Here is a 24592-nt window from a genome sequence, read left to right on the forward strand (position 1 = left end):
TCATTCCACCCTGAAATGTTGATGACTGTCATTAGATGCATTCCTAGCCCTGGACGTAAGAACGATGGAAAATACTTTGATGCTCCGGTACCCAAACCGAACATTCCGTAGACGACGAAGAATATATGGACTGCAACTAAGAGGACGTATCTTAATCCCGCCGGCAAAAAGAACCCAAATGAAACTTACGGAAGAGCAAATCCAAACCACCGAGGTTTGCCAACTGCAGAGCGCTAGCGTTTGCGCTCAGCAATGAAGAGCTTTATGTGGAGACAGCCATTTTCTTGATCGCGACTCAACCTGGGTCTTCTTCTTCGGTGCTTTGAATCTTGCCACATCTGTTTTTTTCCAACAGGCACATGGACTGGGTCATTCAATGTGGATCCTCAAGAAACAATAGGATTGCATCGTCTTGGGTCAATAAGGTTGTTTCTTTGACTCTCAAGAACAAAATGCACACAATGGCTTGAACTAGATTGACAATTCCCACACTAACGTAATCGAAAGGCCAAATTGCACTTTGCCGTTCCACCGTACTAGTACGAAAGTCCATACAATCAGCTGGATGAGCTATGGTCAGGCAATAATTGACTTCATAGCCAAATGGATTCCACGTCGAGATATTGGCGCGGAATGAGGAGAAGTGGTCTGAACAGAGACTTGTGTCCGTCCGCGGAAATTGGCTGCAGATCCAACGTGTGACTATCGGTAGCACGTGCGTCGATATCCGTTCGGCATATAGCATTACTGGTAAGGTGCGATCGAGATTCGATATGTCTTCTGTTACGATGTATAGATTACTCGTGGAGCTTTCGAACTCGACGGCATATACATTGAGGCACTGCAAGGGACCAACCCGCTTAAAAGCACCCGCGAGAAGCATGTTAAAATTAGCCGAAAGGGGCAGTTGCCATGAGAAGTCTTCAAAATACCTATTAGCCATCTACATCTACGAACCGCAGACAGCTGCAAGCGCCCCACGTGACCAGCCTCCGTATCCAAGACCAAAGACCCAGTATATCCACAATCTTATACTACCAACGTATCCGCACCACGTATTAGTATCTTTAAGCCTCACCTAGCACCGTCAGCTACGCCCTTAGCGATTCTCGCTTGGCTAGTTCTACAAGCTCCTCTTCTTTTCCGACCCCGATCCATCGTCGTTCCTGGCTCGCACCGTCTCGTATCACGAAGGGTATATTCGTTGTGTTTGTCTTCGCAGATATCCATTTTCGTAGGGAGAAAGGAAGGGTATGTCATTGCAGAGAGCGTTATGTAGAAGCCGATGAAAAGAGGTCAAGATCGGCTCGCAGGGCGACAAGCTCCCGCGGGCGGGCGTAATGAGTGGCTGGAAAACGCGTCCGACGTCGACGACAATAACAACGATGGCAACTTGACTATGAGCCAAGAGCTTCCAAGGTTTGATCCACTGAGAGAAGGCGATGGATATATTCTTCTCCCTGTGTCGCTCACTAGTGTAACAGGGATAAGCACACAAATAAAGAAAATTGTAGAGGGAGGAAAAGCCGACGTGTTATTAAGGCATTGAGAGGTTCGCCGAGTGAAATGTTATTACTTAATTGCCCTCCGTAAGAGAGGAAGTGAGAACTAAATATACGAGAATGCCCGGAGCGGGAAAAAACTCAGACTCCAAAGGCGCCGCAATTTCCCCCACAACAATGTCAGAAAAGAACGCGTATCAGTTGATCACCAAACCAAATCCAAAAGGAGCGGTAGTAAACAAATGAGACTTTGGAGCGCTGAGGCCGGCCACGAGCAACTCGTCTGACAAAAGGGCCGTGACAGGGGCAATCCACCTCAATCGAGATGGTGTTGCGCGAGAAAACTCGAGAGCAGATCCGCGATTTTCATATTGTTAAGATCAGAAAATAGAAAGTGCGTATTCCCCTTCACGCCTATGTTGGGCAAATGCAAAAGCTCCGCATGACCGCCATGCCGGTTTATCGCATCCACAAACGCCTGAGCGTCTCTGAAGGCCTGGGTGAAAAGGGGAGTTTGATCAAGATTGTCGCCGTAGACGAGTTGGATGGGGATCTGCGTCAATTTCAGAAAATCTTGCAGCGGAACAGTATGGCTGGGCTGGAGAGGACCGGTAACGGCTGGGAGCTCCCCCTCGGGAAACTGGAAGTTCGTGGGTTCATAGGCAACTATGGCTTTTACTTGGTTGCTATTCATTGCGGCACCCCAGCCTTGGTTGGCACCGCCTGAGTGAGTGACCAGTACCGCCGGGCCAATATCATCTGCAAGTATTCCAACTGCACTGGTCATCAGCTGATACGCGTCGCCAGCGCCGCTCCAATCGAGTCTATCGCCTCCTGTGCCATGAAAGGTTCCTCGGCGGAAAAATTGATTGAGTGACCCCGGATCCTCAGGGAACTGCACGCCTGCGAAGAATTGCGGTTGCGCAGGTGGAGTCCAAGTTCCAAGACGGAAGGTAGTAAACAAAATCGACTCGATTGGAGTTGGATCGGGTATCGCTGGAAGTCCCTTCGACGCTTGTCCGGCTCGGCCTTGTCGCGGTTGATCGATAATGTAGACGCTAAATCCTCTTCTCAGGAAGATCGACTGATATCCTTCTCGTCCATCGGGTGTGGTCTCCCATTCACAACCACTCAGACCGGCACCATGCCACAGAATCAAGGGGTATCGCCGGGGGTGTAGTGGGATTTGATACTGCACATATCCATGATCGGCATGCCAGGTGTCACCGTTCGCTCCCACGACGACCGTTCCCGCAAAGGCAAAACTGCCCTGGCTCTTTATTGACAGTGATGAATCCCGAGCCTCGTTCTGGCTCTTGGTTTCCTCCCGTTGCAGGTGATGGGAGAACGATGATACGACAGGTGTGCTAGCGGTCAGACATGACAACGCAGACCACAGGAGCAAGGAAACAAGCATATCGGAGATGTATGGTAGTGAAAGTGATAGTGTAAGAACGAGGCAGGATTTCCAGATGGGGCGAATAAGGTGGAAAAGATAGCATTCAGTCTGAGGCATAAAAAGTATCTGTAGTTCTAGTATCCCATTGCCCAGCTATTTATCCTTTACGTCAATATCCCATGCCAATGGATGCCCCAGTACGCCCACCTCGTTTGGAGCTGGTGGTTGCATTTGGCTTGCAGTGCGCTAATCATGGCTGGATAGCTGAAGTAAAAGCCACTGTGATAAGTCCTTGAGGGGTAATATTTTGCTCATAGGACGGACGCTAGTGATTTCGGTTTTCGCACCCTAGTACGGAAATTGCGGCATGAAATGACGGAATACAGGGCATTTTTGGTAAAAGTCCCCCGTGGAACCCCTACGGAGTATGGGGCGCCTAGCTTGTCCGTGTATTTACAGGGGACTACTCGCTAAAAAGGCCTATCAGGGCTATCATTATAGCACGCGGGGGCTGTGGTTGCTCTGCCAGCAGAGAAAGCCCCTGAGGGTTACCCATAACCTTGCGACTATGCGAATATTTTATGGTGGGTTTACAGGGTACACGGCCTAAACAATTAGAGCCGCGGATTAGACCCTAGAAACACTTGCTATGCGCTGCGGTGCCACCAGCTTTGCACCTTGTTAAAATAAAGGAATATCAAGAGCCCCATAACCTTAACTCCACCTATTTAAAACAATATTAATAAAAATTAAAACAAACAAAGAATAATTGTTGCGCAAAAGGTCGTCTATAATCCCAGTAGGGCAATTAAAAAAATCGTTATTTTGTGGCAAGTTATTTGAGTTTGAAGTGGTGGAAATTTGCTTACTAGAGGTACAAAGCTGGCGGGAGAATACATGCGTCGGCAAGGCCCTGTACTTTTATGCCGCGATCTCCTTTAAGAACAATTTATCAATAGTCGGGCCTGCGCTCTCGGCGGCTGTTTACATATCCTAATAGCGGACCACAAAGTGCAACGATTTTTGTCTAAAAACAGCCATGAAAAAAGGTAGGACATGTGGGATGTGAAGCTGATTCTGGTCACACCGCTTCACATGTCACTTCAGTGTGTGCTCTCACGACCCGTGTGTACTCTTACGATTACGATCCGAGTGTTCTCTCTTGACCCGTATATGCTCTCTTGACCCGTGTATGCTCTCACGACCCGTGTATGCTCTCACGACCCGTGTATGCTCTCACGACCCGTGTATGCTCTCACGACCCGTGTATACCCCGCACTCTGCGATGTGGCTGCTTGTCACACCGCTTCTCACCACAGTGAGGGGCTCACGTGTGCCTCACGTGGCTGCCACACCTGCATCTCGCATGTTTGTCTCAGACTCTCAGCGGCACGGCACAGGCCGCCCGACAATGACTACGCCGCTGTCGTTCAGATTTGTCCATTGGGACCGGTTTCCGCCTCGGGCCGAAGGATAGTGGGGGTGTTGAATGGAACTGGGCGTATTTGCTCCTCATGTAGTGTCTTGATTCGGCTTGAGCTTGTCAGCGTGACCTAGACTCTCACAGAGTTGGTTCGAGACTCTCAGGCTTGTACCACTAGAGCTGAGCCATGCTAAACGTCATAAAAACAGTTCATCCTTTGTCACCATTGATGCAACGGCAACTTCCGTCTCGGCTGCTCAGGTAATGGGATCTCACGCGTATTGTCCGCATGTTGTCACGTGAATTGGTAAGTCGAAGCTCATGATGCGGTAACTTGCATTAACGAGCCTGTGGACACAGGCCATTTTCTCTTCTAGTGTAAAGATCTTGAAGCATCACAAGCCGGAATGTCGTTAGCATTAACGACAAGGCAAAGAGAGTCGATGGACTGCGAAGTGTCACAAAATTGACTCGCCTTCTTGCTCCCAGCTCGACCCCGCATTTAGCATCAAGACAACGAATCGTCCAACCAATTCTGCCCTGACTTTCCTACCATCTGTCAATATTTCCTTCAATCCGAATCATCAAATCTCTCATCCCAAGCCCCGGGCATAGCACGTTCCGGATGATCAACCATATCCCAAAACTCCTCGAGGGAGCTATCCATTTCCTCTATAATCCGAAAATGCCAGTCGCTAGGCTTTGGACCAAACTCGAAACTGATCGAGAATTTCTTTGCCTTGTTCGCCCAAAATAAACCAGGCTGCCCGATAAGTCTTCGCCGCCACACTGGAAACCACCAAACCCCAGTAGTTCGACCTTCTTGGTAGAGTTCTTTCTCTTTTCGTCCATAATGCATCAAGTCAGCGCCGGTATCGTAGAGCAACTCAAGCCAAATCATCACGGGTTTAAGCATATCAGTTATGACGGGGATTGGAATATAGTATTCACCACGTTCGCCTCGGAAGTCGAGCCTGTTGTCCAGACAAAGGCCGCTCAGATGACTGAAGCTAGAGATCATAGCCGACAGTGGAGTTTCTTCTGCAGAGTCTGGAAACCTTCGGCAACATTCATGAAGGTCTGAGCCAGCAAGGACTAACTCTTTCATTAATGACAGAAGGTCCTGAAGGCAGCCTGCCTCAGCCTGCGAGTCGTAGTTGAAGTCGTTGCGAAAGCGTGGAGACCAGACCTTTCTAGCCCGACTTACTGGACGGATTGTCCGAGTTTGAGTTGCCCTGAGAGTTTGTTCTCCTAGTGCGTAAGCACAACTATGTATCAAAGTTCCTCTAAACTGATACCGATAGTTGCACATCTTAGCAATGGCCTGTGGCTCTGGTAGAAGGCATCGAACCAGCGAAGCGGCGCGCGGTTGTGCGACTCGGGCACACAAATCTATCGCAAGTCTGGTCCGATCTTCCATGGTAGACATTTGATAGCTATAACCGATAACATTGTTGAGAATCCAAATGAGAACGGTAGACTCTCCAAAGAAGCTATGAGCGGCTGATCTTGACTCCTGAATGTCGAAGAACTCGTCGTCGTCGATTACATTTGTAAAAGTCCGCACCAGCTCCAGACGTGTCTCCGGATCCTCCAATGGATTTGAAAGGCCGACTGCTGCGTTATATGCGGTCCTTACAGAGCCAGGTCTTGTTAGTGATTGAGTGCGTTGAGAGTGAAATGTACTGACCTGGCTTCTTGGCGTGCTCCATTTCCCAGGAGCAATCGACATACGTCTAGGTGACCCGCCCTCGCTGCCATCTATGCACAGTTTATTAGCGATCCTTGTCTACCTAGATGAGATAGCGTGAACGCAAGTACCTCCATGACTGTAATTCCGCCCCAACTACTGCCTCATTCAATCATATCATAAGGAGAGGCAGTCCCATTACTGAACATTTCTTGAATAGCGCGAACGTTGCCTTCCCGAGCGTATTCCATAATAGGTGCGTAGTAATTTACACACCTGTAAATCTTTACACCGATTGACATCCTGCATAGGCTCCGTTGACCGTAAAGTTCCAAACAAAGGGAGGTCATGTTGAGCCAAGAAGGTATTCCCAGTCGAGCTAAGATTCGTTTTGGACTTTTTAACGAAGTTCCGACTTTCTTATAAGTCCGTGCCAATTGTTTGCTGTCGTTTGACTTGGCATCATCTGCATTGTTTGAGAGAGTATCAATGCTTTCTGATGTACACTGCTGGATGATTGAGCAAGTCGAACGAGGGAAATGTTGAGGACTAGCCCGTACAGCTTCCGTAAACTGCGTGACATAAGTCTCTAGATTGCTGAGTTTGTGCGCTTGCATTTCGGCCAATTGCATCTGCATATCATGACGGCGTCGCTGGAGTACTCTCCGCCATATCAGTTTCTCTCTCGGTTCGCCGGAGACTTGGAACTTACTGCGAATAGTATTGATTCGACAAAACAAGTAGATCTTGCGCATCCCTCAACCTTTGCCTCAGCCTGTCGATTATGCCTTGCTTGAGAACAGCCTTGAAACTCCCCATTTTCTTTCCTTTCCTTATCTCAATTTCGAGATCCTTGACCACCATTTCCAATGCTTCTGCTGCTCGAATTAAGAACGCTTTGCTGGTTTCTATGGAGGCAGAGACAGCCCCGGAAACAAGCCCCTCGTCCTCTTCAGTCTCGCAGTTTGACAACACCAAACCTAGTGCCTCGATCTGTCTGAGTATATACCTGATCTCCTCCGGGGCTTCTTTGACGCTGTCTAAGAATCCCTTGACTTTCTTGACACTCTCAGCAACCTGGATAGCGAGCGACACCATGCCAAGGCTGCCTGAAATGACACCGAGTTCCGCCATCTTGACGGCTTGTCTTCGTATTCTCGCGGTTATGATGTTTCCTCGTCTTTTGAATCTCGAATTCGACGATAAAACTTCGAAATTGACTGGCCTTCAGGTGAGAATTCTCGAGATTTGGGGACACGAAAATTCTTGAGGTGTCGTGCAACAGTCTGCCAAAGCAGTCAGCCTTGCTTAAGGCATACCCTCCACTAGCGAGTCCAATGGTCCTGCCAAAGCACAATCAAGCTGCTGCAACCCATCCAATCTGGAGAAAAATGTTAGGCATGAACCCACCAGAGACACAGACAGGTACAGAGTATGAGCCCAACACATGCGGCTGCGAACGTCGATCAGCAAGACACTGTCCCAGCGGCCCCAGGATGGACCGAGCCACGTCAACTTGTTGGCAGCATGATGTGAGGGCATAAGGCAGAATTTGTTGGAAATTTGATTATGGAAAATGGCTTGAGGCTTTTGAATTGTCCGAGTAATCCTCATACTTGCACACCTTCATCTCCAGCTTCCAACAAGGTTGCGCACGTGACCAAAATCTCCATGCTATGTGATAGAAAAAGGTAAAAAGGATGTAAGCTTTCCATTCGTGCTTGATTAAGTCCTTACAATTAGGTCCTGAGCAATCCTACGTGATTTCACATACGTACAAAAGCGTGATCTCCGTTGCATGGCAACTGCAGGCCAGTCACGTGTGCTCACTTCACATGACAACATTCACTGTATGTAGCTCGGCTGTCCACGCCACATCTCACTTCTCCTTATCTCAATATATTACAATACAACCAGCATTTACTGCAACAATCTCGGATCACAGTTGCTTACCCGAAATCTCCTCTCCCCTTCTCCATCATTTCAACCTCAGAAACGACCTAGCTCGCGCTCAATCTACACACCCTAACTCCCTCCTTTCAACCCGTGGAAACGGTTCAGCCTCAAGCTTTGCACAATGTTCGGCTACCTCAAACCAAATCGCAAAGGTGTCGATGACCTGAACCCCTCTCGAGCCGTGAGCTCCCTCCCTCCTCGCCAGCCACAGACAAGCTAACACCACAGGAGACAGCAGAGCGCCCCATCTTCATCGTCTACGAGCCTCCTCGTTCGGGAGAGGTCCGACCCTTCCACCATGCCTACCTGGTACTCGGACGCCGAGGCTCCAGTGCTCAAGTAGACAGTAACAGCAAAGGCACAGCATACGATCGCTTCGGCGCAAAAGGCGAGAAGACCACATTCGCCGCTGACCCGGAAGGGTTTGAAGGTTTGAAGAATGGGGAATGGGCTGTGTTTCAGGGATGGACAAACAAGACTAATGAGGCGATTCAGAGTACGGGTATGTCATTCAGATAGGATGATGTTGATGGCAGGCAACCAGGCTAATGGAAGGTGTCCAGTTGATGGTCTGGAAGTGGAGAGCTACCTCTTGGAACAGAGCTATTCGGTTTGGGCGAACAACTGTCAGCATTACGCGAAGCAGCTGGCGGTAGAGATTGTCACGAGGCAACCATGAGTTGTAAATAAATCGCACATGCGAAATATTCTATCCCGTGATAACCTCACTCGAGGAGCAATCATACTTGCAACGTTGTAATGGGTATTCGTGTTTCTGTACTTCATAGTCCTCACACACCGACGTAGCGAACAGCTTCACTCTAGTTCTCACTCTCCGAATCATGTTCTCATTCTCATCCCTAACAACCCTACCACACCCAGCAAAAAGCACAACAAATACGTGTCGCAATCGATTCGCACGCAAGCCATGCAGCAAAAAAGCATTTCACTTCCCCATCTCCCCCCTCCACTACCAGTATAAAGGTATTGATTTATCACCGGCACGCAACTCAACGATGAAAAGGAAATCGAGGTAAAGAAAAGAGACTTCAACATCATAATACAATAATCCAGTCCGATCATGAGGCTATTCATGACCCCAGTAGCATACCATACCATAGCATCGCATCGTGTGTCTGTCGTACCAATCAATAAAGTTGATCGCCGGTCGTTCTGTGTCCGTATCACCCATCATCAATCATCGCCCAAGAAGTGCAAGCACTCGGCATGGACAGACTGAATGATTTATGTAGCAATCAACGGCTCCTCCTCGCTGCTTGGTTCTCTCAAACCCTCAGCAGCGGACTCAGTAGTTGGCACAGACTTGAACTCCTCCTTCGGCGCAGCAGGGAAATCCTCGCTTTTATAAGCAGGGACGTTCTCCTTCATGGTGGGCTCAGCTTTGGTGATGGTAGGGGAGACAGAGCGGCTGCGGCTACCGATCATCTCCTGAGCCTTGGCAGAGTATTCTCCAACATATTGCTTTGTAGTCTCGGTGGCTCGTGCGGCGTGGTGGCTTGCGAGTTGCTTGACTTGCTCGGTTTGTTGGTTGATCATGTTGGAGGCGTTCTTGAGGTGGTGGTCGATAAGCTCTTGGTTGGTCTTATAGATGAGCGGGCTGAGGAAGAGGACGGATGTGGAGATCAGGGTAAGGCCCCAGAATGGGACGATCTTGATCAGGTAGTAGGACAGGAAAGCTCCGACGAAGGCCTAGAATTCAGTTAGCTATGTTTGCTGTGAAAGCTGCCTGGAAACTTACGGCAGCAGAAGCAAAGACATTCTCGGCAAAGACAATACGCTGAGATTCAATAACGAAGAAGTTGATGATCTCGGTCAAATCGCCCATGAAGGAATCCAAGGTGGCCTTTGACACTGTATAGTATTTCCTTGGGCGGATCTGCGAGGTAAACCCAGTCGAGAACAGAGCCTTTCCCGTAACCTCAGCTGCAACAGTGATGGCCAAAGTGACCCATGTAAGCTTCATTGCATATCGGAGGACATCGAGGTATCGGGCAGCGAAGATAAACAACACGACGGAGAGATAGGCGATGGCGGAAGCTCGGGGGTTGTTCCACGACAGGAGACTCGTGAAGAAGGAGTGGTAGGGTGTGAGTTGTTGGCCTGTAGCGGCAGGTGTGGCCGGCGTTGTGCGCGAAGCAGCGAGGTTGGAGAATTCAGATGTTGTCTTTGTGTGTTGATCCTTGATATTCTCTGCAACAGGGCCTATCACATCTTATCAGCACTAGTCCATCAGAGATTTCCAGAAGCGGGAGAGCATACCGTTGGTGACGCTCTGGGTTATTGGGTGGTTCTTGACTGCGTTGGCGGCTGCGGAGGCATCTAAATAGCTTGTCAGTTGTGTTGCTGTGGAGCTTGGGAGCTTGGAGCTTCTGTTTCAAATGTCAGCCATCGAGATACGGAGAATGCTGGGGCGAAGAGCTATCACCAACCTTACTGTTGACAACGGTGTTCTTCGCGTTCTCCAGTCCAGACCCGGACTGGGTCTCGATGGACGGAACGGGGGTATCGTTGGCGGTGAGGTCAGACATGTTGAGGATTGCAATCAACGGACTCCGAACGCTGTTGAAAGGGATTCCTTCTGCGGCAGATGGTGGTTCTGCGTGTGCGAGGCAATCGTAGAAAGGGGTTGTGATGCTGTAGATGATGTTTAGCAAGACAGGCGTGCAGTTTGGAATCTGCAGTGGGATGTTTTGGTGAGTGGGCGTGGATTGGAAGTTGATGGTGATGCGAGTGTCCGGTGGAATTTATTCAGGCGAGAAAGGCGCGACCCGAAGCAGCTTAGCGCGTGGCACGCGACTCCCAGCAGGGAAACTTTGCTGGTTTGTGTGGCTTGACAGCAATGACGTGTGGCACAGCGCCGATCATTGGTGAATCTCAAGGTTTTCATACTCTTGCAACTCCGTCAACTGTCTGTAAATCGTCTGATCTTTACATTAACGTGACGAATCTTCTATTACGAAGAACCACACATCAAGTGAGGTCTGTTATCTCGAATGTTGAAGACACCTTTGCTGCTCGCTAACCACGCGGTTTTGTTTACTTTCGAGCTTTTGGCATGTGATCGCGTCAGGCAGAAGAGGTGTCTTGAAGTTGTATCTGCTGACGGGGGCAGGTACGACGAGGAATTTGACTCACAGATAAGAACGGCATCCAGAGAGAAGTTGTGAGCACTCTCACAAAGTTGCGGGAGTTTTTTGAGTGAGAGGGGTTATTGGGTAGCTCGTACCCCTATTCAAATTGTCAGTGCTCAAAAGTTCGCAGCGGAACTTCTCAGAACGCAAGATCAACCCGGCTCCATTCTTTGCCACGCATTGAACTAAATACTCCCTGAATGAGTTCTCAACTTGAAATTTAAGATATCTGAAACGCAATCTTACTCTCCAATTCTTTCTTCATCAGACGTCCTACAATGCTGAATTGAAATAGGATAGAATAGGATTAGGGGGATTTGATATCTATTATGGGAGGTGTTGCTTTGTTTTCTGGACTGCAGTCTTCCTTAGAATGCCGTGGAGAGAGTCCAAATCAAGCTTACGAAATTGTTTGCTCCAAATCTAGCCAAATCCTTGTGAGAGATCATCTTGGCTGTAAGCAAAACACCGTTCAGTCCCCCGTTTCTCGGTCCTTTCAACTGCAACGACATCAAAAACCTGAAGGTGTGTTAGTAAAGATTCCACCTCCTACCCCGTCATTGTTACTCACTTTTCTGGTTTGGTAAGTTAAGTATCGATATCCTCCAGATTTTTCTGTACCGACATTCTTGAATTCGAAAAGGCTTGCAACAGGATAAGCCATCTTAATAGCCTGCGATGGCGGAGCAGATCGTGAACGGAGAGATTCCAGGGCAGCTCTCTGCCCAGGTATTGGCTTCGCGCTCCCTGGAACACCTATAGCATGATCATCACCCCGCGGGCTCCTGATGTTTCGTCAACCTCGTTCGTGGTAGACTGTCTGGCTGGCCTCCCTTACTTTTCTGATCTGTCAAGAAAAGGTGAAGCTCTCTGTTGCCCTTATCCGTTTTATTCATCGCCATCCCCTCTTTGCACCTACATGCTCTTCAACCGAAGGGACAATAACAGCGTAGTTTTGTGAGACTCCATATTTAAGCGCAGTTCTTGCAACTCCGTCCGAGTTGATGACCAAAGAAACCCAACTATTAATTTTTTGTTTGAGCCTTGCGATGCCGACCGCCTTATCCTCTTGCATTTTGCTTTGATCGCTTTTAGGGTTGGGTGACAGCCATTCGATGCGCTGATCAAATGTTTGTCATCCAGTGGCGCCGTGAGAGTTGATGTCCCCACAACGTACTTCTCGAGACTGTTTATTGCCAGACTCAATGACTGAAGCTCCGATCCAACTGTCGCCACCTCTTGGGAGAAAGCTTTATAGTCCCTGATGAGGCTTTTCAAGGAAACGAAGATGGTCTGAACCAGAGACCCCAAGGCGATAGCACTAGTAGCGATGGAGAGGGGGTCCATTTATGTCGCAATTCAATTTCAGAACCTACAAATCTGCAGATGAGAAGGCTGAGATCAATCAGCTATCAACGATGTTTGCGTTTGTGATGGAAGAAAGCAAGAATGATGGGGCAGCAGGATTTCAGGCTGCGCCCAGCTGACGCGGGGCAGGCATAGCCTCCCTCGAGGCTCAAAGGACAACTTCCAATAACTTCATTCTAAAAGCGCCCATTCTGCAACCAGAAAGCCGTGCTCGGTAAACCATACCTCGCCATTGATACCAACACACGTGTTCACCAAGAGGCTCTGACTTTGCAGAAATAACAACTGCATTCAAATTGCAACAAGAGTCTCCTCGACACACAAATGACAGCTTGCGGCAATGGATTGTAAACTCGTCAATTCTTCCTAAGCATTTTGCTTCTAATAAGAACAGTCGAGTTCGTCACAAGTTTTGAATCAACGCCAGGGGGTCATTAGGCGAACGTTCCGGACGATAGAGCGCCGTAGCGAAACTTGTGAAATGGCCATCAATGAGAGTTGCGTTTCCGTTATGAACAAATGCTTTGGCAACGATTAGAGAACATGTCATCGCTTTTCGAAGTTGTACTCTGTTCTTCTTCGCCACATTGATCCCAAGGTGGCTGGAAGAGTCTAGTAGCCCAGTATCAAAAGACACGGAGCTATTGATGGACCAAGACACATTTCCTCTGCGAAGGGACAGGTAACGTTATGTGTGGCGGTTTAGGACAGCTTGGGGATCTTAAAGACATTACATTCCGTGGACGATCGGATTTGTGTGGTCGATTGACTCCCGTTCAAACGGTCCCCAAAATATTGAGCCGAAAAAGTTCGGCATTGACTGCCAAGTGGGTGGCATATTCATACAAGGCGCGTTTAGGATCTGAGCTGTGGGCAATAATACCGGGTGACCACTGGCCGCAGTTAGTACTTCGAACCAGTACTTCGTTTCCAAGTGTAGTCAGGCGAGAAGCAAGGAGTCCTGTAGCCGTGAACATGACTGCGTGAACGAATCCCAGGATCAGAAGGCCGAGAATTTTTCGAAAGCTTTTAGAGAGAGGAGACAGCCGGATGGGCAATGACCAAGCGATCTTTATAGCTTCCCGAGAGGTCTTGAAATCGGTCGCATTGTTTCGCGACGATGCTTGTAACTGATGGTACACTCCATCTCGAGGGCGGCAAGTTACCCCAGACTGGTGAAAGATGAAACACAGAATTGCTCCATGATTCGGCATTTGTGAACCAAACAGACCATTGCCAAAGCAGCGATTAAAAGAGCGGCTCGTAATGTGTAAAGTGAAAGTGGCCCGTACACTCAGCCGCGCGACCAATTGGCCCCTATAGAGTAACGAGTCAGCGTTTGTCTCTCTCCGTGAAATCTATTGACGAGGACCTTGAGAGCTTATGCATGACATGCCAAGAGGTGGGGAGGCATGCTCTCGCGTTGGAGCCTGGATAAACGTACATGTGCCAATAAAAACGGTGGAGTTTATTGACATCCTGGATTATCAGACAGTCTGACTAGGACAACCAAGCCAATTGTCAAGTATAGTCAGAACATCGTAGTCCGTTGGTTTCGGCTCGGTGTCCGAGCATAAATCCCTTGAATGCCCAAGGACTCAAGGAGAACATTGCAGGTATAATACCAATTTCAATACTTTGTCAGTGGCTCGAATTTGAAAGGTGGGCTTGCGATAGACACCTGAAAGCTGAGACGTGTTGGCTTTGAGATGAAGGCGGGAAGTGGGCCAGGCAGCGCAGTAAAAGGAGTGCACCAAAAGGCTGGCTTGGGAATTTCCAAAACATCGAATTTTCGTCGATATTGACTCACTATGGACACCAAGGGTTGATGTACTGTACAGTTTTGAATTTTGCTTGCCCTTTCCTGTTCTCCCCTTCAGCCTTCGTTTCTTCCTCGTGTCTTTGCCTCTCCATCACGCCTTCACCTCCTCAATATTCCACTCAAGGAGGGATTTTTATTTCTTGCAAGAAACGATTGTCCAGAGCTCCCGTAGCCCTCCTCAATTGCCCTTTGAAGATCCCTTGCTTCTCTGACAAGAAATATTTGAAGGATTTCAGTCCCATCTACATCTCGCTATCTCCTCTACCGAGAGACGTCTAGGTGTCCGAATATTATACACGTTCCGCATCCTCTATGAGCAGTTAGTCCATGCTTTTGTTTAGATTATTCAGGAGGCAGTAATACCTGTATCTCGTAGCGCCCGATGCCAAACCTGACCCTCAACAAGGTGACCAACTTCATGGGGTTGACGTTTCTCGCCGTGAGTTCTTGAGCTGAAGCCAAGTCCGTTGTCTGTAGATCCTCCAAGTACTCCTCGTCGTCTCCAACTTCCATATATTCTATAACCTCATAGTTCTCCTTCATGTGCACGTCATTGACCTTGGTATTCCGTTGGGGGGGCGAGTTTTCGTTTGTTCGTGCTGATTCCGTCAACATGTCCACTGATTTTGACAAGTCCTGAGTAAAATATCACTTTGACATCAACAAGACCTTGGGCGTCCGCCTTCTCTGTATATATGGAAAGCTGTCGTAAGGCAAAACACGTAAAGACCTCAGATTCGCTATTTTTAACTGGCACCTGTCACAGCCTTCATTGGCTGATTTTGCGCAATCCGCCCACGACTCAGCCGCACAAGGCCCCTGTTTTTGGTCCCCCGCATGGCGCCTTGGCGTCCCTCACCGAAATCTTGAATTCCTTTTGGTCCGCTAACTATGCAGCGCTAAAATGTAACAAAATCTGCCTTCGCTAAGCACGCCCTCGGCCTTGTCCACGCCCGACTGACAATTCTGACAATTCTGCCCCCCCTGTGTCCTGGAGACGAAACCCAGGAGTCATACGGGCCGTTAATAAAGTAAACCATGTGTGGTAGTGACGAGCATAACTATGAAGATGAAGTCGGAGACTCCGCCCATCAGACTCGTGATTCATGAGGGCATTGAGGTGTGTGAGTCTGAAATGCAGAGAAGTGATGAGGGGGCAGGAGGAGGGCGGCTGCTGAGTCGAGACTCCGCCACAGCCTCTCTCCTTTGGGAGACGCCCTGTTTCAGAGGCTTTCAGCTCGCAACGTTTCGACCATCGGACCCCAAATTCGATAGTCTGAGGGATTGCGCACAGGTTAAAGTATGAGTGTGGAGTGCAGCTCACCATGGTATCCGATTTTGAGAAAACATCTTTGGAAGGAATTTGTAGTCGGCCATCTTTTATTGAATGCATTGTTGTCCGTCATGGAGCGCATAAAGGAAGTTCTATCCGAGGGGAAACATCCTATCTACCTGTACGGAAGTGACGATGGCAGTACCAATGCGATCCGTCTCAATGAGGCTGAGGGAAGCCAAGATGGGAGCGAGACCCACGAAGAATCGGCACTATCAGCGACCTCAGACGAAAAATTGCCTGACTCTCCGCCCCGTGGGGGCGAAATTGGAGCTTCTCCTGATAGCAAGCTTCTTGTAGCTTTGGGATACGAGGAGATACGAGCGAAGAATAGAGCTGTGAGCCGGACTCGCAATCTTTTGGTTAACGAACTCGTCAGCAGCGCACCGAGTTCAAGCAATGGAGCGCGCGACCATAGCGATGAAGGCCCGGACTCTTCTCAGCAGTCGGGGTCTGATTCGGATTCAATCTCTTCTACTAGCAGTGACAACTCAGACTTGGATGGGAATCTTCAAGCGGGTGTCGGCGACCAATTTCAAGACGGCGACAGCCCAATTCCACACTTCATTGAGGATTCCGACCTTGATGAGATTGTGAGACAGACCCTTATACTCTATCGACGACAAAGCAACTAATTCGTCTCCGATAGAAACAACCAGAAGTCGAAGCAAGCGCCGCTGCTGTTGCGCCGTTCGGCGAGGGTGGTTTGCCCAATATACCCGGGAAATTCCTTACAGTGGGAGAGCCGAGTGAAATCACTGATTTCGGAGAGCTCATGTACAGGAAAAGCCGGAAGACTAAATCTAAAAAATCGACCTCTTCCGTTCAATCTCGCACCGGCGAACGGCGAAGCGCCAAGAGGACACTCCAGGAACGCCTGTTTCAGGCCCTCCAGCCAACTCATCAGGGAAAGAAAGAGTTCTTTCCCAGGAATGTTCTCTCTACCATCATCACCGAGAAGTGTGTGTACGAAGAGCTTTCCAAGCACCTCGGCGCCGACGCCCACAACAAGAAAGAGATTGCAGAATATGCAAGGAAGATCTGCGAGGAAATAGAATACGAAGACCACGGAAACCAGAAGATCAAATGTTTCCGCAAGATCTTTGTAATATTGGTCCTGATCGAAAAGACTCTTGAGATCATCAAGTTCTTGGAGAGGGACGTGAATGACTCGGATTTGCCACTTGAAAAGGTTGAGCGACCACATGAGAAGGGCTCATACGACCTCAGACTTAGCCGCAACCCAGCGAAGCGCTTAAAATGTTTTAGCAAGACTTGGAACCAGCTCCACCTAAGAAACTTTGAGATGTATCAATGGATGACGCTGTCCCCATTCTTCGTCAAAGGCGGGCACAAAGACGTCAAGCACTACCCACTGCAGGACCAGGTTATCTTGCCATTCATTTCAGCTAGCAAAAGGGATCGAACAAGTACATATAAAACACTGGAGTTTGAGGGTGGCTTTGGAAGAGTGTTCAAAGTGGATATTCACCCCGATCACCATAACTTTCACGGTCTTAACATTAAGGTGAGTTGAATGGGTAGTATCTCAATTTGTGGTCTCAGCTGACGACTTTACAGCAAACAGAGAACCAAAGTTTTGCAATTAAGTGTCTACACTCACGAGACAAGGAACGGTTTAAGAAAGAAGTAGAGATGCTGAAGAAATTCAGCACTATCCCTCCTCATGACCACCTTATATCTCTCTTGGCCACATACGAGCAATTTAAGAGCTACTTCCTCATTTTCCACTGGGCAGAAGCCGACTTACAAAGATACTGGAGGGAGGTAAACCCAACGCCAAGCATGGAACGGGAAACCGTAATCTGGGTAGCTAAGCAATGTAAGGGCGTCGCCGACGGTATTGTGAAGATCCACCAGTACCGTACCAGCAGTTCGAGACTTCAACCTCAGCCTCAGGATGTAATTTTCGGTCACCATGGCGACATCAAGCCCGAGAATGTCCTCTGGTTCCCAGATCCAGACCACGAGCAGACCAAGCGAGGGGCTTTGAAGCTCTCAGATTTTGGACTTGCCGAGCTCAGCATGCACCAAACTATGTCAATGAAAGCGAAATCCAATTTTGCAACATCTCCTCCGTATAGAGCGCCAGAAGTTGACTTAGAGGGAACTGGTGCCATTGGACGTTCTTATGATATGTGGACTCTAGGGTGTCTCTACTTAGAGTTCATAACATGGCTGATTGGGGGTTGGGAGTTAGTTGACAGCTTTGCATTCAAGCGGATGGCGCATGACCCCTACGTTGGACATGATACTAGAACCTTCTTCAGACTAGTAAAGATAAGACAGGCGGATGGCAAATGGAAAAGGGTGGCGGAAATAAAGCCGGTTGTTACAACAGTAAGTCTCCCATCTCCCTTTATCTATATCCACCAGACTTACTCATTTCGCGATCTAGTTTATAAATGAGCTTTACGCCGATAAATCATGCACCAAATTTCTTCGCGACTTCCTTGACATGGTTAAGGATGATCTATTGGTTATCAAAACACAAGATCGCGAGACGCGAGGTCGAAAAACTTGTCAAGAAGTACATAAGAAGCTCGTGGATATGCTCAAGAATTGCGAAGATGATAGGGGCTATGCCTGCGACCCGGCTCCTCGTTTGAATGTTGTGGATGGAGAGACTTCCGAAGGGCATCGGAGGAGATGTTATCAGTTGGTTGATTCGATTGACTCGCCCACGGCAACGAGTAGTGATGGTCCCGGCGCCTCCGACATCAAACAATTTTGACCGGGCTATTCACAAGTTCATCCAGTATATAATTGATACCCTATAACCTACTTACATTACTATCTTGTGCAACTTATCCTCTGAAAATGAAGACACATTTTCAAAGTATTAGTCGAGCGTAGTTAATCTTTCCTTCAATACTTTTCCATTGCCAGGGGAAACGCAACCCACTTCTAAATACATGGAAGGTTGTCACGTGCTGCGTACAGGCGTATATATAGCTTCTTCACCGCCCTTAGGGCACGATCATTCATACATATATTTACACAAACACACTACATTTCCACTTCCACAGCTTGTCCAGGCCGTGACAAAGGTGGAGTACACCCTAGCCACTTATCTCTGCTACAAAATCCCAGTCCTTTGGGATCCCGCGAAGAACAATCACAGGTGCATTAATAATTTCATGTGGCATCTCCAAAACTGCCAGGAGAGTTTCTGGTGAGACTTGGTCTAAAGAAGGAGTCGTCCAAATTCCCAAGTCCTGGAGGATCCATGGTAATTGCTCCTTCAGAGTGAGGTCAAAAGCGGGATTATTTGCTGATGCAAATGTTCTGGGATCTTTCCACACAAATTTAAATGACTCGCTCTGAGACATACAGAGTGCCCTGACGCTCGACTTTACCTCCTCTTGCCATAGTTCCGGCTTTCCCAGGGGAGCCTTCAGTTTCTCCACAAGGTCGGGTTTCTTGGACAGGCAGTCAGCCACATGACGGATGAGAACCTCTTCCTTTCCGCTTGTCATCCGCCGTTTGATTCGACTTGCGTCTTCAGCCCACTCTGGCGACATGATATAGGGCTTCTTCCAGTCAAATTTGGCAATGAATCGCATAGCCTGGACAAGTGAGTCTCCTCGCTCCTGGAGGGGCTTCGGCTTCTCCCCTGGCTTCGATTTGACCAATTCAGCCTTGAGTTCTGATATCCCGATGTTGATCGCGTACTGATATTGAACGTCGAGAAACCCTGTATCAACCCGGACATGATCCTCTCGTAGCCCCCCAAGATCCTGCATGCTGTATTGGAAAGGCAGCTTTTTGGAAGAGAAGTCTGTGTCACTTCGATCGGTGAACGCGTAGATGTGCTTCGCATCGTTCTCCACGGTCAGATCACCGAAAGGAAACCGAAAGGTATCTGAATTCCGCGATCCTGACCTGTACAGCTGATAAAAGTTGATGATATGGCACAGGATCGCACCGTCTACACCCAGAGACACCGTTCCCGTCTTTTCGGGTCTAACTTCTCGAGGCAAGGTTCTCCACGAGATGATACCTGCCTTTGGCCGAATGTTGAGAGCGAACAGCAGTTGTGCCCAGCCAAATGATGCCGTGGTCTTCCCGGAAGGCTCCAAGACGCCATCGTTCTTCACAAAATGCTTTTCGTATGCGTCCTTTCCCAAGAAAGGCTGTCGCCAGCGATGCTTTTCGGCTTTGGCCTCAGCCTCCCACTCACCGAGGCCATCTTTGAGCTCTTGCAGCACACTGTCGGCCACTCGTCGTGTCTCGCGGCTTGCCGAGCCTTGCTCCCAGGCTCCAGTGGCTTTGTCAATCACTTTGCTAACCAAGTCAAAAATTGATGAGGCGTTGCCTATGCCTGTGCCGACAGGGTCAGAAGGTGCAGGGTCAGGCGACGTTGCTGGCGCTGGTGTTGGTGCTTGGTCCGTCATGTTGATGATCACATTATCTTCATCTACGGAATTTTTCAGCAGCGATAGCATGAGATTAAGTCTAGCTCTGAGTACTGACCGGTGAGTCCGCTAATCACTCAGCCCGTAGCCACAGAGACGGGAACTGTTTTAGGCCGCCAGAACGTTAGGCTGAGTGCTAGTGGCGTGTGTGCTGTGCAGTAGTGGGATACATACCCTGCCGCAGAGCTTTTTCTTCACATCGCCAAGATGGAGTCCTGCGCAGGCAGCCAGGGTCGCCAGTGATGGCGTAGATCAGCACAGCCCCATTGTACCCCGCTTCGTAGCCTGCATTGTGCATTGTGGCGGTTTCTTGAGACCGTGAGGCTCTGTCTCACATTCAAGTTTCTTGTTCATTTTCCTCTTCGCAGTTATCTCGATTGTGGCGTCAATCAAAATCCTGTGAACACCATTGCCATCTTTAGATATAGAACATGAAAGCGCGATTATAGCCATTATGTCGTCTGATACAGAGGATTCTTCCAGTGATTCGAGTTCGCCCGGAGAGGAGGAGAGCTTAGGCTCCCAGATTGTGATACAACTCAAGAGAAGTGTCTTCGACAGGAATGACTTCCTCCCCGACGGATGCATTGAAACACTGATTACAAAATGCGCCGTAATCAAGGAGCTGGGCTTGACGCAAGAGGATATGAAGGAAAAGACTTCGAATGCCAAATTGGTTGAATTCATACTGAATGAAGGCAGAAAGCTCTTCGCAATTATGCTAATGTCTCGTTTCAAAGGCGGAGATTTACAAAAGGGGATGACCCAGTTCAGGAGGAATAAACTTGGGGATGCATTTCTACCAATTACGGAAGAGAACGAAAGCAAAGTCCCTTTCTTCAATCCGCCGAAGAAGCCTTGGGATCGACAGTCAATTCGTACCTTCTGCATCGAGCAATGGGCTTTTTTAGTACCCGTATTCTCCGACAAGAGCTTAAATTTACAACTCCACACGGACGAAATTCTGCCGTTTATCTGCCAGGGCGATGATGTGAGAGAAGGGGCGTTCGGCGAGGTACATCAGGTTACAGTCCACTCGTGCCATGACAAAAACCCCGTCTTCACGGTAAGATTACTCTCTTCACTCTCCATGTCCACTTGTCTAATTCGAGATCAGTTCGACGGCAAACGAGCCAACGTTGCTATCAAAGAGATCAAGCAGGTCCATACTGATGATGAAGCAAAACTGCGAGAGCTCAAGTCCGAGTGGGAACGAGAGGTCAAGGCTCACATCGACACCAACAAGTTCCATCACCCGAATATCATCGAGTTCATCGCCGCTGTGACGAGAGGGAATTCGAAAAGTTATCTCCTGTTTCGATGGGCAGATGGGGGAAACCTGCGAGAATTCTGGCAGAGCAACAAAAAGCCGCAGCTCAGCGTCTCACTCGTGAGGGACGTTGTGGTGCAACTCAGGGGACTCGCTGATGCCCTGGACAAACTACACGGCTATGGGGGGGGACAAGGTTCATATCGCCATGGCGACATTAAGCCGGAGAACATACTCCGGGTGCGCACAAAATCTGTCGCTCCTTCCGAAATCGACGTGGGAATTCTCAAAATCGCCGACATGGGCCTTGCCAAACATCATACCATAGTTACGGAATTCAGACCCCCAACCAGCATGAGATATACGACGTATAGATACGAACCACCGGAGGTAATTTCTGGTGTCAGTGGCGTGTCGGCCAACTCCGGGAGATCTCGGCGACAGGACATCTGGTCAGTTGGCTGCGTTACCTTGGAGCTCATCATCTGGCTCCTGTACGGCGCTGATGCCATGAATGAATTCAACGACAAATACGTCATTGGCGAGATGGGAGAACCAAGCCCCTACTTCGAAATTGAGGGAAAGGGCAGTAACAAAAGAGCCAAGGTACATCCAGCGGTAGACGAGACCATGGATGCTCTCTCGAGGGATCAGGAATGCAGGGTCGGAGAGAAAACAGCCATGAAGGACCTCCTCCACATTGTCAAGACGAAACTGTTGGTTGTCAGTCTGGGAGCAGCTACAATAATTGATGGAGAGGGTTCTGTTAGCCCTCCGCACCTTTCCACAATTCCGGCGGGATCCCGTGCCAGTGCTCGTGAACTTTGCCTCGCGCTGGATGAAATTATAGACAAGGGCGATAAGAACGAGGGATACTGGTATTCAGGGAAAAGCCGAAGCCATTCTCAACGGCTCCCAAGGATTCGCTCTCAGGGTTCAAGTTCTCTTTCCCCTGACACAGCTTTTGGACAGGGTTTTCCAACTCGCCAGAAGGAGCCCATGCCTCCTCCATCCAAAGATATTACCATCGTTGTGCCCCCAGTGACCCAGGTACTAAAAGATGAGTATCGTAATGCGACACAGATAGATAAGACAGAGTTTCCAGTTGACAACAAGTTTGCCAAAGAACTTGTTAGGACTATCGGAATAGATGGCCTGTTCCCGATCAACATCAAACCAATACGTCTCTGTGGTACCTGTCAAAAGATGGAATTTTTTGAGCCGTACTTTCATATCGAAGATACATGGCCAGAGCTTGAAAGCAATCTCGATATATGCGACTTTTGTAAGATGCGCTGGGAGGTTGCTCAACATCTCAATCTGAAGAAATCATCGCCTATCAGGTTTGACCGTGATCAGTCCATGCTGAAACTGAATGAGGGCCACGTTCCTGTTATGTCAATTTGTCGAAGTTCAGGTGAGTCCTCAAAAACTTGCCGCGGGCTACTAATATCGAGTTCATGCCTGCTAACCCGTGAATGTAACTCAGAACTGCAAACTCCGAACGCGCATTTCATCCAAGTGGGACTTCCCAAGCTCCCCGCGGCGGCCAGCAAGACTCATTTCGACATCCTTCGACAATTTCTCAGGAACTGCGATGCCAACCATCCCAAGTGTCCGCCACCCAAGACAGCCCCCCTGCCAACAAGGCTCATAGACCTTGGGACTCATGAATCCCCCACCATTCTCATTTATGAGACCAAGCCTACAGACTCGCTCCAATATATTGCCCTGTCCCATCCTTGGGGACCAGGTCCTCACTTCTGCACCTTTCGAAACAACCTGGAGGAATACAAAAAACATATCTCCTTCGACAAACTCCCCGCCACTTTTCAACATGCCGTGACAACAACCCGTGAACTTGGCCTACGATACCTCTGGGTTGACTCCATCTGCATTATCCAGGGCCCAGATGGCGATTTTGCCCAGGAGGCTACGCGTATGGAGGACGTTTTCAGTTCGGCGTACTGTGTGCTTGCTGCGAGTAGCGCGAAGGGGCAAGAGGATGGGTTCCTGACTCCGCGGAAGGAAAATGATTTCTTGACCTTCGACAAGGGCGGCCAGCCTCTGTATATATGTCGATTTATGGACGATTTCAAAACACATGTTCTTGAAGGCCCGCTCAATAAACGCGGATGGGTGTTGCAGGAGAGAGCTTTGGCACATAGAACCATCTTCTTCACCGATAGACAGACGTACTGGGAATGTGGCGAGGGTGTAAGATGCGAGACGTTGACAAAGATGGACAAGTAAGTTCATCGCATTGCTTTCAGAAGCAGACTGGCGGAAACTAACAACTCGAAAGTCACCTCATATCCTTCCTCGGCGACCCTAACTTTCCCTCCAAGATTTCCAGGGATAACAGCGACCGCGGCGAGAAGATCCGACTATACGAGAACCTGTACCGTCAATATTCTAGACTCGAATTCACTCGCTGGCACGACCGGCCTATTGCCATTGCCGGACTCGAGAAACGCCTCATCCGCGATCTAGAGGCGCAAGGTGGGTTCGGCGTCTTTGACGACGGACGCAGTCTCCTTCAGCGAAGCCTCCTCTGGAGAAAAGGTCAAGAAGTCTCCGCCCTTGAGCGAATCGAGTTTCCACCCGAGAGGGCGTTTCTCGTGCCCAGCTGGTCGTGGATGGGGTATGAGGGCGCCATCGACTACTTGGATCTGCCTCTCGGGGGTGTCGATTGGCCCCCGGACGCGATTCTTGGACCCTGGGCGGAGGGCGGGACAGAAACGTGGCACACAGGGGACGGCAAGGGGGTTGTGGCGTTGAGCGCTGCTGCAAGGGGCTTCAAAATGGGAAAAGAGAATGAGGAAGATTTCGGGATCTTCTATGACAGGACCGAGCCGTCAAAGACAGAACAGAAAACTTTGAAGTGCGTCGTTGTTGGGAAGCGGATTATGAAATCGAAAACACCGACTGATGAGACGACGCATTATGTGTTGTTGATTGCGCCCAAGAAAACGAACTCTCCCAGGGGAGGAAAGATATATGAGAGAGTGGGCGTTGGCTATATGAAAGGAAGATTTATAGATTTAGTGGGTTCTGGAGCATCGGGGTTAGTCAATGTTCAGTAATTCCCTGAAGTTTGCCCAGGCAAGACGCTTTGGCGTGAATTCCACTCCCTGTGGCTTAGCAAAATTCTCCTAGCTGCAGACAATTTATCCAAATTTGAAGCGAGTCAGGATTTAAAAGAGCATTCCTGGTTTTGAACATGTAAGCCAAGAAT

General features: G+C 49.0%; 10 protein-coding genes across 10 annotated transcripts; 3 read left to right on the plus strand and 7 right to left on the minus strand.

The window, feature by feature from the left end:
- Positions 1-1530: 1530 nt before the first annotated feature.
- K444DRAFT_622018 (alpha/beta-hydrolase) lies at positions 1531-3007 on the minus strand. Its single transcript, XM_024882016.1, has one exon. The coding sequence runs from the start codon at positions 2917-2919 to the stop codon at positions 1819-1821; it is 1101 nt and encodes a 366-aa protein (XP_024727554.1). The 5' UTR covers positions 2920-3007; the 3' UTR covers positions 1531-1818.
- Positions 3008-4644: 1637 nt separating this feature from the next.
- On the minus strand, positions 4645-7148 carry K444DRAFT_670323 (uncharacterized protein; the record flags this gene model as incomplete). Its single annotated transcript, XM_024887610.1, has 5 exons — positions 4645-5959; positions 6011-6085; positions 6118-6170; positions 6291-6725; positions 6778-7148. 5 exons carry the CDS (start codon positions 7146-7148, stop codon positions 4896-4898), a joined length of 1998 nt encoding a protein of 665 aa, XP_024727555.1. The 3' UTR covers positions 4645-4895.
- Positions 7149-7796: 648 nt separating this feature from the next.
- On the plus strand, positions 7797-8782 carry K444DRAFT_622020 (uncharacterized protein). Its single transcript, XM_024882017.1, has 3 exons — positions 7797-8151; positions 8202-8472; positions 8534-8782. Exons 1-3 carry the CDS (start codon positions 8092-8094, stop codon positions 8647-8649), a joined length of 447 nt encoding a protein of 148 aa, XP_024727556.1. The 5' UTR covers positions 7797-8091; the 3' UTR covers positions 8650-8782.
- Positions 8783-9215: 433 nt separating this feature from the next.
- K444DRAFT_638000 (putative Reticulon-like protein 1) lies at positions 9216-10519 on the minus strand (the record flags this gene model as incomplete). Its single annotated transcript, XM_024884198.1, has 4 exons — positions 9216-9680; positions 9730-10193; positions 10251-10310; positions 10426-10519. The coding sequence occupies 4 exons, from the start codon at positions 10517-10519 to the stop codon at positions 9216-9218; spliced, it is 1083 nt and encodes a 360-aa protein (XP_024727557.1).
- Positions 10520-11545: 1026 nt separating this feature from the next.
- On the minus strand, positions 11546-12197 carry K444DRAFT_638001 (uncharacterized protein; the record flags this gene model as incomplete). Its single annotated transcript, XM_024884199.1, has 3 exons — positions 11546-11641; positions 11694-11795; positions 12042-12197. The coding sequence occupies 3 exons, from the start codon at positions 12195-12197 to the stop codon at positions 11546-11548; spliced, it is 354 nt and encodes a 117-aa protein (XP_024727558.1).
- A 670-nt stretch (positions 12198-12867) lies between these two features.
- Positions 12868-14127, minus strand: K444DRAFT_274337 (uncharacterized protein). Its single transcript, XM_024871490.1, has 2 exons — positions 13863-14127; positions 12868-13807 (listed from the first exon to the last, which is right to left on the minus strand). The coding sequence occupies exons 1-2, from the start codon at positions 13934-13936 to the stop codon at positions 13267-13269; spliced, it is 615 nt and encodes a 204-aa protein (XP_024727559.1). The 5' UTR covers positions 13937-14127; the 3' UTR covers positions 12868-13266.
- A 417-nt stretch (positions 14128-14544) lies between these two features.
- Positions 14545-14927, minus strand: K444DRAFT_638002 (uncharacterized protein; the record flags this gene model as incomplete). Its single annotated transcript, XM_024884200.1, has 2 exons — positions 14545-14622; positions 14676-14927. The coding sequence occupies 2 exons, from the start codon at positions 14925-14927 to the stop codon at positions 14545-14547; spliced, it is 330 nt and encodes a 109-aa protein (XP_024727560.1).
- A 1493-nt stretch (positions 14928-16420) lies between these two features.
- K444DRAFT_546669 (kinase-like protein) lies at positions 16421-18400 on the plus strand (the record flags this gene model as incomplete). The annotated part of the gene is made up of 3 exons (XM_024876245.1): positions 16421-17173; positions 17236-18006; positions 18065-18400. 3 exons carry the CDS (start codon positions 16421-16423, stop codon positions 18398-18400), a joined length of 1860 nt encoding a protein of 619 aa, XP_024727561.1.
- A 328-nt stretch (positions 18401-18728) lies between these two features.
- Positions 18729-20382, minus strand: K444DRAFT_670329 (uncharacterized protein; the record flags this gene model as incomplete). The annotated part of the gene is made up of 2 exons (XM_024887611.1): positions 18729-20086; positions 20259-20382. The coding sequence occupies 2 exons, from the start codon at positions 20380-20382 to the stop codon at positions 18729-18731; spliced, it is 1482 nt and encodes a 493-aa protein (XP_024727562.1).
- A 156-nt stretch (positions 20383-20538) lies between these two features.
- K444DRAFT_638005 (HET-domain-containing protein) lies at positions 20539-24440 on the plus strand (the record flags this gene model as incomplete). Its single annotated transcript, XM_024884201.1, has 4 exons — positions 20539-21150; positions 21202-22771; positions 22844-23603; positions 23660-24440. The coding sequence occupies 4 exons, from the start codon at positions 20539-20541 to the stop codon at positions 24438-24440; spliced, it is 3723 nt and encodes a 1240-aa protein (XP_024727563.1).
- Positions 24441-24592: the final 152 nt, after the last annotated feature.

The sequence above is a fragment of the Hyaloscypha bicolor genome (assembly GCF_002865645.1).
Source record: "Hyaloscypha bicolor E unplaced genomic scaffold K444scaffold_183, whole genome shotgun sequence".
Taxonomy (NCBI): Eukaryota; Fungi; Ascomycota; class Leotiomycetes; order Helotiales; family Hyaloscyphaceae; genus Hyaloscypha; species Hyaloscypha bicolor.

What these genes read in the sequence shown, in the direction of transcription:
- K444DRAFT_622018 (XM_024882016.1), bottom strand. Translation starts at nt 2,919, where the DNA reads ATGCTTGTTTCCTTGCTCCTGTGGTCTGCGTTGTCATGTCTGACCGCT.
- K444DRAFT_622020 (XM_024882017.1), top strand. Translation starts at nt 8,092, where the DNA reads ATGTTCGGCTACCTCAAACCAAATCGCAAAGGTGTCGATGACCTGAAC. An exon ending in ACCTGAACCCCTCTCGAGCC is followed by an intron (nt 8,152 to 8,201) that starts GTGAGCTCCCTC and finishes ACACCACAGGAG; the next exon opens with ACAGCAGAGCGCCCCATCTT. An exon ending in TGAGGCGATTCAGAGTACGG is followed by an intron (nt 8,473 to 8,533) that starts GTATGTCATTCA and finishes GAAGGTGTCCAG; the next exon opens with TTGATGGTCTGGAAGTGGAG.
- K444DRAFT_274337 (XM_024871490.1), bottom strand. Translation starts at nt 13,936, where the DNA reads ATGTACGTTTATCCAGGCTCCAACGCGAGAGCATGCCTCCCCACCTCT. An exon ending in GTCATGCATAAGCTCTCAAG is followed by an intron (nt 13,808 to 13,862) that starts GTCCTCGTCAAT and finishes GTTACTCTATAG; the next exon opens with GGGCCAATTGGTCGCGCGGC.